Raw genomic sequence first — 11141 nt, forward strand, 5'->3', positions numbered from 1 at the left:
CTGATCCAGGAAGGGAGAGAAGCCTTTCTTGAAAATGCTGCTAAGCAAACAAAGTCATCATGACAATTCTAAAGTTAGAAACTACAAAGCTGGGCATGATGCCACACACCTATGATTTTAGCACTTGGGAGGCTGAGGAGGAAGATAGATACAAGTTCAAGGCCAGCCTGGGCTACAAAGTGAATTCAAGGCCAGCCTGAATTGCATCACAGACCCTCTAAAAAAAAAAAAAAAGAGAGAGAGAGAGAAAGAAACTACACAGGGATTTCACAGAGACTCTCATGTAAATCTCTAAGGACCACAGCTTTCAACATCATATCCAGAGCAGCACACTGGAGGTCAATTAATTAGGTTTGAATATGTCAGCTGTTCCAATAAAGTGGTCATTGTAGGTTTCATTACAGGTGAATTTAATTAGCTATCTATGGCCCCATATACATAAAGCCCCTTCCACAACCATATGAAGTCTTATAGTCTATTCAAAGCTCTCCTGGACATCACCTGTTCCCAAGCTTCAGTATACAGCAGAATCAATTATGAGCCTACAATCTCCCAGGGCTCACTCTCAGATTGTGATACAACTGCCCAGGGTGGGTTCCCAAGTTTGAATGGTTTGTTTGCTTGAGTAGGGTGTTGCTGTGTAGCCCAGGCTGGCTTGGAACTCATGGCAATCCTGAGTGCTAGGATTTCAGGTGTGTGCTACCACACTCTGCTTTGAAGGTTTCTAAGACATGGATGCAGGTTATCCATGGCCCACACTGAGAAACCACATCCCAGAATGCCAGTCCACAGATCATAAAAATAAAGCACCTAGCATGTTGCCTAGCATATTGTTTGTTCCCAGGAAAACAGCACCAATGAGGACATGCAACTAAGTCCAGAGCCCCCAGAGAACTGATGATCCTTGCTCAGTCCCTCACAAACTTGGATATGACATCCAGACTTTCCTTATCCCTAACCCCAGGCTACTCAAGAGAAGAGAATAAATGACAGGAGCCACATTTTCATTTTAGAAGCACTTGGTTTTATTGCACAGAAGCAACTGAAGGTGAACTTCAGTGGAAAGTGCGCCCTGGCGTGACCAAGTGGCCAGTGCCCAGCCTGACCTGCTTCAGCTTTTCCAGGACAGAGTATGCTGGGTAAAGGCTTGGCCACTCCTTTGGAAAACAGAAGGCATTCGGGAATAGGTTAAGACATCTCAAGCATATGTGTTTCTAACTGCTCATTCATTATTGCGGTCATCTGTCAGTTGTACATACAGGAAATAAATGCACTTATTTGGAAAGGAGGGGGGCAGTTTTGTAATCAAGTGTTTACGTGTGGCATTCGGCGTATGTCACATTTGGCTACATAAGCTATCATAACATAATCGTCCATCGCCTGGGGAGGGTTTGGGGCATCAGGTTCGGGGGACCAGGATTGCCCTCTCTTACTAACATATTGCTAATAGAAATTCCTGTTTGGTGAAGGAGGGCCCAACATCAAAGCAGAGTTTCTTCTTGCAGAAAGAAAAGGAAGAAAAATGAAAATTCAACTCACTGATCCTTGAACTCCAGGACCCTCCTGAGTTTCTTTGGCTGCTCTGGTTGTTCCTTTCTTTTCTGCCTTATTTCTCACCCTTGGTGGCCTTGTCCTCTGTGGACTTCTCTGACGGCTTGCTGTCTTTTTGGTCTGTGCTAGAAGATTTTTCGGCCTTCTCCGTCTTGGGCTTGCTGGGCTCCTTGGCATCTTCCTTGGTCTTAGGTTTCTCCTCAGGCTTCTTGGCCTCTGTAACCTTCTCCTCCTTGGTGTCTTTCTTTTCTGGGGCTGCTGGTGCTTCTTCCTTCTTTGGCTTTTCTGGCTCCTTTTCTGCTGGCTTGCTAGGTTCTTTGGCCTTGACATCATCTGGCTCCTTCTTGGCCACCTCAGTCTTCTCCTTGGACTTAGCCTCGTCCTTTACCTCCACCTTGGCAGGAGCCTCCTTCTCAGGGGTCACTGCTTTTTTCTTGTCTTCAGCTTTGGATTCCTTGGGCTTTTCTACAGCAGCTTCCTTCTTCTCAACCTCTGGCTTTGGAACCTCCTTTTTGGGCACTTCATCTTTCTTGGTGTCCTTCTTGTCCTCGGTTTTTGGTGTGGCTGGAACCTTCTCTTCCTCCACTTTCTTTGGGGGCTCTTTGGTTTTTACTTCCTGAGGTTTCTCCTCCTTTGAGGGGGACTTCACCTCTTCCTTCTTTGGGACTTCTTTCTCAGGAGCCTTGGCATCCTCCTTTGCAGGAGATGTGACCTTCTCTGGGGTCTTGACCTCCTTGACAGGGCTTTTGGTTTTTTCAGGGGATTTGGTGTCTGCAGGGGACTTTGCTTCCTCCTTCACTGGAGTCTTGGCTTCTGGAGACTTCACATCAAGAGTTTTGGCCTTCTCAGGAGACTTTGCTTCTTCCTTCACAGGGGACTTGGCCTTCTCTGGGGACTTGACCTCTGTAGGGGACTTGGCTTCCTCCTTTACTGGGCTCTTGGCCTTCTCAGGTGATTTCACCTCAGCTGGAGACTTGGTCTCTTCCTTTACTGGTGATTTGGCCTTCTCAGGAGACTTTGCTTCTTCCTTTACTGGGGACTTGGCCTTCTCAGGGGACTTCGCTTCTTCCTTTACTGGGGACTTGGCCTTCTCAGGGGACTTCGCTTCTTCCTTTACTGGGGACTTGGCCTTCTCAGGGGACTTCGCTTCTTCCTTTACTGGGGACTTGGCCTTCTCAGGGGACTTTGCTTCTTCCTTTACTGGGGACTTGGCCTTCTCAGGGGACTTCGCTTCTTCCTTTACTGGGGACTTGGCCTTCTCAGGGGACTTCGCTTCTTCCTTTACTGGGGACTTGGCCTTCTCAGGGGACTTTGCTTCTTCCTTTACTGGGGACTTGGCCTTCTCAGGGGACTTCGCTTCTTCTTTTACTGGAGACTTGGCCTTCTCAGGGGACTTTGCTTCTTCCTTTACTGGGGACTTTGCTTTCTCAGGAGACTTGGCCTCAGTTGGTGATTTTGCTTCATCCTTCACTGGGGACTTGGCTTTCTCAGGAGATTTGACTCCAGATGGTGATTTTGCTTCTTCTTTTACTGGAGACTTGGCCTCAGCCGGTGACTTTGCCTCCTCCTTCACTGGAGATTTTGCTGGGGACTTGGCCTTCTCGGGAGACTTGATCTCAGCAGGTGATTTTGCTTCATCTTTCACAGGAGACTTTGTCTTCTCTGGAGACTTGATCTCAGTGGGTGACTTGGCCTCTTGCTTCACTGGAGACTTGGCTTCAGCTGGTGACTTTGGTTCTTCCTTCACAGGGGACTTGGCCTTCTCTGGAGACTTGACTTCAGCTGGTGACTTGGCCTCTTCTTTCTCTGGAGACTTGACCTCTGGTGATTTGGCTTCTTCTTGCACTGGGGACTTGCTCTCAGCCGGGGACTTGGCTTCCTTTTCTGGAGTTTTGGCCTCTTCTGCTGAGGGAGACTTTGGTGCTTCTTCTTCTGCTGCTGCTTCTTCTGCCCCTTCTTCCTCCTCTTTGGCCTCTTTTTCCTCCTCCTCAGTGACTTCTTCAGTCACTTGGATCTCTTCTGTCTGTTCCTCCAAAATCACAGTTTCCTTTTCAGACTTTTCTACTACTTTTATCTTCTCTTCACTCTTGATTTTTATGTGAGTGGATACAGAGGGAATTTGGGGAAGTCCCTCTGAGAGAGAGAAAGGAGTTGGGCCAAAGCCAATCCGACACTCTTCACCTTCCAAGAGTTTTCTGTAGAATGAATAATGGAGCACATTACTATTAACTTAGAGCAGATTTGTTGGCTTGTGGTTATTCTAAAGTATCTTGAAAACTCCATGGCATCCAATGAGTAAGGTTTTGATAAAGAGAGAAATGTGAATGAAATACCTACTAAGGTATTTCTTTTTCTTTTAGTTTATCTATTTTCCTTTTTAATTGTTGGTAGACACTTTGAATTTCTTTATTCATTTAGATGCTGGAGATTAAACCCAGCACCTCACACACTAAGCATGCGTTCCACCCCTAAGCTCCACCCGCATTGGCAGGCACTTGGAGAATGAGAAAGTCATTCTGCAGATTACTCCAGTGACTACACAGAAACTATACACCAAGGGGGCTGATGTTGTTTAACGCAGCTAATGCTGCAGTTTATGAAATAACCCAACCCAACCCTCCCCAACCCCCCCCCCCCCCCGCTGAAGAATGGTATTCAAAAGAGAGTTCCTACATTAACAGTTACCTTTTTTGAGACAAGGTCTCACTACATAGTCTTAAACTTACTATGTTCTTACTTGAACTTACAGGCTGTCTTGAACTCATGGCAATCTTCCTACCTCAGTCTCCCAAGAACTGGGATTACAGGTATGTGCCACCATGCCTGGTCCTCCTATTACTTTTTATTGTGGTCCTTGGATTTTAACAATAGAGGGGGAGTTGCGCTGGCAACATACACTTGTAATCCCAACACTCTGAGAGGCTGAGGCAGGCAGATCCTAAGTTTGAGCCCAGTCCAAAGAATTTAGTGAGACTCTCATCTCAAAAATATTAAAAAAAAAAAAAAGAAAAGAAAAGGCTAGGGAAGGTAACTCAGTATGAAGGCCTTGAGTTCAATCCCCAATACAAAAAAACTTTAAAAAGAAGAGAAAAATAGGGTGATGGCAACAGTTTCTTCTCCTAACTTTTTAATTCACTACATGACTAACCTTGGGTAAGCCATTTAAACTTTCTTTACTTTGAGAAAGGGTCTCTTTATACAGTTCAGGCTGGCCTTGAGCTCACTCTGTAGCCCAGGTTGGCCTCTAAATTGGGGCAATCTGCCTGTACCAGCCTCCCAAGTGGTGGGATTAAAAATGTGTACCACTATGCCCTGTTTACTCAAACTCTTAACACCACCAGTGGTACATCCATGACTGTCCTATTGGTGGCTTATACCCCTGCTGGTAGAACTGATACAATCATGCATGGGATAATTATGCATGTACCACCAGTGGTTGCAATCTACCAGCAATGAGACAAATTATGGCCCTCTCATGAATGTGTTAAGGCCTCAATTTCCTCATTGGTAAACATGGTCATGACATTCCCTATCTCAGATGGTAATTTCAGTGACATATGAAGTAAGAGAGACTTGGCACAATGCCTGCCTTAGAGTAAGCATAAGAACATTTCCAAACCAGTGTTACTCAAATTTAATAGCACAGAAATCACCCAAGATCTTGTTAATATGCAGATCAGATCCCCTCCAGCAGCCAAGGGCAAGGTCTGAACCTGTCTTTCTAACATACTCTTATACGATATTGATTCTGCTGGTTCATAAACCAAATTCTGAGTAGTGAGATTACAGACCACAGCCAATATATGGGAAGCTAAGGGTTACCAGTCAGCAACTGGGCAGGTACCTTATGAAGTCACACCTGCTGACTCCTTATCCCTGCTAAGCTTAGACGCCTCATTTCTGGTCACAGGCTTTCTCACAGCTACCCTAACTGAGTGCCCTATGATCACCCAGTGCTACCTGTGTTACCTGATGAGCAGGTGAACAGATTAACTCGCACTCCCAACAACCCATGATGTGGACACTGTTACTGTCATCCCCATCTCATTTCCCCAAGAAACAAATGCTTAAAAGCTAATACAGAGTTCTTAAAGGCCCCAGAAAATTTAAGTACCACTATTTCCTCCAAGCCAATCATCTGTCTGGCTGGGTTTAGGAGCCAAAGTTAAAGCTCTCAGCCACTGTCAGAATGGAAAGAAGTCACTCTCATAATTTCTGCTTCTCAGAAAGTAGACAGTGGTCATTAAGGTCCAAGGGAAGGGAAGAATGGGGAGTTATTGCTTAAGGGCTATAGAATTTGAGTTTGGGATGATAAAAATAGTTCTGGATAGGGCTAGGGGCAACTCAAGGTCGTGAGTTCAATCCCCAGCACCAAAAAAAAGTTCTGGATATAGATGGTGGTGAGGGTTATACAACAATGGAAATGTACTCATGACTGAAATGTGTATTAAAAATAATTAGCAAATTTTTATGGTATATATTATATTACAATAAAAAAGAGCTGTATCTAAAATAGGCAAGCTGCCTAAGTAGGCTTGAAACCCAAGGTTAAGCATCTCATCCGAACACAGTGTTCTTTACCATTCAAAGGCTCCCAACCCAACTCACCTGTATGCAGCAATCTCGATATCCAGGGCCATCTTGACATTGAGCAGATCTTGGTACTCTCGGAGCTGGGCTGCCATCTCCCACTTGGTGTTCCTCAGCTCATTGTCTAATTGTTGAATGGCCTCCTGGGGATGAGAGGTCAACCACATCACCCACCAGCCAGTACCTGGCCAGCAGCACCAGGAAATTAGACCAGCTGTGCAAACTCAGAACAGCCTTGCCCAGCACTGGTGACAAAAACCCATCCTGTCAAAGCTGCAGGGTTCTCTTGGTAGAGACAGAAAAATCTGAAGCAAAAATGAAGCATATCAGATGCTGTTCTGGTCTTTTTACAGATCACAAAAAGTTACCAACTGCTTAGTGGAAACAGAATCTTATTTGTTTTTCTCCCTGTTGCTTCTCCAATGCCCCCTAAGCATCTGCCACATAGTGAGGGCTTGGTACATATCCACTGCTATTGATGTGATGACTAAAACAACATACAGAAGCTCACTAAACACAAGTTGAAACTTTTCCCTCTACCCTAGTGTGGGAGACAACTCCCTTAAAATCCAAAATAATTGCTGACTTTGAATACTTGGAGACTCATTTCTTTATACTGGGTCCACTGTAGCCACCATGTACAGTGAATTCCTATGGCTGCTTTGTATTTTCTCCTTTTTGTTTGTCTCTTTCTTTTACGTTTTTTAAATTTTTTATCTTTTTATCGGTACCAGGGATCGAATTCACAACCGCCTGCTTGCAAGGCAGGTGCTTATGCCACTGAGCTAAATCCCCAGCCCCTGTCTCTTTCTTAATATCTCTATAGTCACTCCATATTACTAATGTACTAAGTGCTTTGAAAGTGGCATTTTCTCTCACCTGTTGTCTTTTTTTCTTTTCCAAACAGATTTTATTGTTACATTTTAGATATACATAATGATCACATTTATCATAGAGAATTTGTACCTGTACATGATGTAGCTTGTTTCTTTTTCTCACTTGATGCCTTTAATTGGAGGAATATGCCCAGGTCTTCTCCAAGACTACTCACAGACTCTGGTTACTATTAACCAAAGGCCCACTGTGACCAAAATGTGGCTGAGCACTTGAATGCCTGACTGTCTCTTTGACCTTCTCCACTCTGCAAAGCAGGTGTTTTATCTTCAGTACAGAGAAGGAAAAATTTAGGCAAGCATATGGCTTTTCCACTTACACAACTGTAAAGTACTGGTATGACTGACTCAAGGTGCACAGTCCTAACCGTTATGTCCTTGCTCAAAGAGGGGCAGTGAGTTATCCAGGATCACCCACTTGAGTGAGGCAGTCTGACCCTCCCCTCCCCCCACCCACCTGGTAGGATGCAATGTCAGCTTGATGCCGGTCCTCCAGCTCACAGCGCTGCCTCTCCAGTGAATCCTTCGTGCTTTTCAGGGCTTCCAGCTCTGTGGTCCTGGCCTGCAGCTGGCGCCGGTATTCAGTAATCTCTTCTTGTGCTGAGCGCATAGCATCTGTGTTCACCTTGGCTGCTTCTGACAGTCGGTCCAGCTTCACTGTATGGCGAAAGGATTAGAGAAATGGTTAGACACACTTGGATTTGGGTTCTAATGCCTAAAAGCCAGAAGGTGACACATATGACTTGAGGATCTACTGGGTGCCAGCCATCCTGTTTGCTTAACTCACCCCAAACTATGAGATAGGCAAGAGACTTGTGCCCAAGGCCACCCAGCTAGTGTGTGCCAGAGAGGATTCAAATCTAATGTCTGTCTCCAAACATCAGATTTTCTCTTGCAACTTGGGAATCCACAAACCCTGCAGGAAAAAAGGAAGCCCCCTTTTTTGTCCCAATGCCTTGGTCCAGCTCCCCACCAAGGGTACTGTGGAGTTTCAGGTATGAAATCTGGCTCATGAGGCTGAACTCCGAGCTTAGAAGCTGGAGGCTTATAGTTGAACAAGTTAATGAGCTGGTGACCTATGGAGACATGGGAGCTCTGAGCAATCAGGTCACCATGGAGCCAGAGTACTGAGTCTTCCTCATAGGCTTTTGTGCAGAGTCCAAGGTCACTGCAGAGCAGAGGCCTGTACTCCAACCCTTTTGTCCCTTTCTCCACCTGACTGCACATTCTTTAGCACAAGAGCTGGAGTCAATGTCAGCCACACCCTGACCCTGTCAGCAACTGGCTCCTGGTTCTGACCTTGTGGTGGCCAGTATAGGTCTGAAGACTTGCCTGCATCTCCTGAAAGTAAAAATCCTGAGTGCCCAGATAATGGCCTGAGTCTTTGTGGAGGGTTGCCACATGGTAGGCCCACATGTCCCAAGATGGTCTGTCTACCTAAGTGAAGGGTGAACTCAAAAGAAGAGAGGTCTTCTCTGGGAGGGGCCTTGCTGCAGAGATGGAGGAGGGGATGGATGGTTCTGCCACTGCAGAGATATAGAGAAGGAACAGAGAATTCCAAATCCTAGCATTCCTAGCTTTTTCTACTAGTGCTGGCAAAAATTTAGAAACCATCCATGTGGATGAGGATTCTCACCTACTATGAATCACAGACTTGTTTGAAAAATCATTGAAATCTCTGCATTCTCTCTCCAGCACAAAACATTGTTTTAGCTTCAGGAGAGATACTGGAGCACCCAAAAAGGCCAGCTGGTCTACCCTGCTCTTTCAACTCCAAAAGAAATGAAAACCACAGAGCACAAGTTTTGGTCAAGGTCACCCTGAAACTCCTGGGCACAGGTTCAGGGCAACTGCAGTCTAGCTGACTCAGCTCTGCACCGAGTTGGGAAGAGGATAGAGGACTTAGAGGTTCCCAGCTTTCATGAAGAAAGCTGGTATTAAGAGCTTGAAAGCTGCCTCTGCCACACAAAGCCGGGATTGTGGTGATGGATCCATGCTGGGAAGAAAAACTGTGAAAATACCCCACTCCATGGCCAAGAGTTTAGCTCAGCGGTACAAGCGCCTGCCAGGAAAGTGCCAGGTCATGAATTCGATCCCCAGTACAAAAAAAAAAAAAAAAAAAGTGGGGAGGAGCTAGGGAGGAGTCATAAGAATGGGATCTCTCATGCAAGGTGCAGGAAAGGGGGATGGGAAGAGTTGGCAGGAAAGACAGGCGCTGCCGACAGATGCCAGCCAGTGCTACTTTGGATCTAAAAGGAACCTGTTTTTTTTATTGATGGAAGGACGGTCGCACATTTCCTTGCCTAACTTAAGTGGAGAGGTGAGGAGACGCAGAGTGCAAGTACAGACCTTTGGAAGAGGGCAACCAAAGGAGAACCAGTTAAGGCCAGCCCACAAGCAAACCAAAGTGAAACTACTACTTGAATAGGGGCACATGCGCTTTGCAAAGGGAAGTGAAGAGTGCTCCCTCCTGTCCAGTTAACTCCAAGCGAAGATCACTAACTCTTCCTTTCTGATCCACCCAACCAGCAGCCTAAGGGCTGGACAGCAGGGGGCGTTCCTCCCAAATCCCCGTGCACATGCGCACCTCGGAACCACTCCTCCGACTGCAGCGTGCTCTGAACCGCATGGCCTTCCAGTTGAGCGCGGATCTCGCGCAGCGCCGACGTCACGTCGCACTTGAGGGCGTCGCGCGCCTCAGCTTGCGCTTGCGCCTGCGCGGCTCCGCATCCCTGGATCTGGCCGAGCAGCTCGCCCACCTCTTCCTGGTGGTGGCGCCGTAGGTAGCCGCACTCCTCCTGCAGCGCCTGTGCCTTCTTCTGCAGCTCGACTCGCGCCGCGTCGGCTTCCTGCGCGAAACGAGCGAGTGCGCGCGCTGCTGCTTCAGCCTCCTCGCGTTGCCGGGCCTCGTCGTCGAGGCGCTGGCGCACGTGTGCGATGTCTTCGAGCAGGTGCTCCTGTTCCAGGCGCAGCTGGCCGCGCGCTGCGCCCAGGCGCAGCACTGCACCTCTCATCTCGCGTACCTCGCGCTCATACAGCTCACCCATGGCGGCGCGGCCGGCCTGCTGCTGCCGCAGCGCCGCAGCCTCGCCCTCCAGGCTGCGGTTGTGTGCCTCGAGCTGCCGCACTTTGTCGATGTAGCCCGCGAAGCGATCGTTCAGCGCCTGCAGCTGCTCCTTCTCGCTGCGCGCCGCCGCCGCTGCCACCACGCAGCCCTCCGGTCCGTTGCTCAGCGTGTCTAGAGAGTCGGTGCTCGAAGCGGCGCCTGCACCACGGAAGCGGCTTGGTGAAGCCGATACGGAGCTCACAGATGTCCGCGCCCACGAGTGGAATCCGCTGGAGGAGCCGGTCCCGGAGCGCGTTCCGCCCTTGCGGGCCAGCGCGTAGTGCAGGCTGCCGCCTCCATGCAGCGGCGCAAACGGGGAGCCCAGCAGCGCGTCCGCGCCGCTGAAGCTCATCATGGCCGGAGCAGGTGCGGGCTACCGGGCTGAGCCGGAGCCGGAGCGCGGACCGGGACAGGGCGGGTGGCACTGCGGCAGCTCCTGGACCGCCCGGCCCTTTTATAGCTATCTCGGCCTGGTCCAGCCCCTTGGCAGTGGGGGGCTGGGGAGGAGGGCCCCGCCCTCTTCACCACCTCCTCCCCCGCGCCCCGGTCCGACCGGCTTCGCCGCAGTAAGGGGCGGGGCAGGGGGACCAAGGAGCAAGGGGGAAATCGCTGCAGCGTTAGAGGAGCCTCCTGAGGTCAAGAAAGGGGGTAGGGAACTTCAGGAGTGCACCTGTGGGGGACCTCTGGGTATGGGTCGAAAGACCCTGTTAGGGTGCACGAAATAAGAGGGGGGCCGAAATAGAGAATGAGGGAATACGGGCAGGACACCTTCAGGATGGAGGATGGAAGACTGCAGTCTTTAAACTGAGGGTACGCCTGACAGAGAGGAATCATAAGGTTTTCCGGATAGTTACGAGGCCCTCGGGAAAGAGGTTGCAGAGACTCTGCCACCGGCCTGGAATAGGGGAGGAAGTAAGGCTGTCCTAAATAGGGACATGGTGAATGCTACAGAGATACGGAGAATAGAGGATCCCTCGCTTCAGGCACAGCATTCTCCTAAT

At 48.6% G+C, this 11141-nt stretch overlaps 1 protein-coding gene across 1 annotated transcript; it reads right to left on the minus strand.

The window, feature by feature from the left end:
• Positions 1–1001: 1001 nt before the first annotated feature.
• Positions 1002–10589, minus strand: Nefh (neurofilament heavy chain). Its single transcript, XM_003478333.5, has 4 exons — positions 9622–10589; positions 7492–7691; positions 6160–6284; positions 1002–3746 (listed from the first exon to the last, which is right to left on the minus strand). Exons 1-4 carry the CDS (start codon positions 10493–10495, stop codon positions 1607–1609), a joined length of 3339 nt encoding a protein of 1112 aa, XP_003478381.2. The 5' UTR covers positions 10496–10589; the 3' UTR covers positions 1002–1606.
• Between the last annotated feature and the right edge of the window lie 552 nt (positions 10590–11141).

Source organism: Cavia porcellus, unplaced genomic scaffold, assembly GCF_034190915.1.
Source record: "Cavia porcellus strain 051 isolate PalLab524CR breed Dunkin Hartley unplaced genomic scaffold, mCavPor4.1 scaffold_16, whole genome shotgun sequence".
In the NCBI taxonomy this organism is placed as follows: Eukaryota; Metazoa; Chordata; class Mammalia; order Rodentia; family Caviidae; genus Cavia; species Cavia porcellus.

What these genes read in the sequence shown, in the direction of transcription:
- Nefh (XM_003478333.5), bottom strand. Translation starts at nt 10,495, where the DNA reads ATGATGAGCTTCAGCGGCGCGGACGCGCTGCTGGGCTCCCCGTTTGCG. An exon ending in GTCGGAGGAGTGGTTCCGAG is followed by an intron (nt 7,692 to 9,621) that starts GTGCGCATGTGC and finishes TTCGCCATACAG; the next exon opens with TGAAGCTGGACCGACTGTCA. An exon ending in ATCGAGATTGCTGCATACAG is followed by an intron (nt 3,747 to 6,159) that starts GTGAGTTGGGTT and finishes TTCATTCTACAG; the next exon opens with AAAACTCTTGGAAGGTGAAG.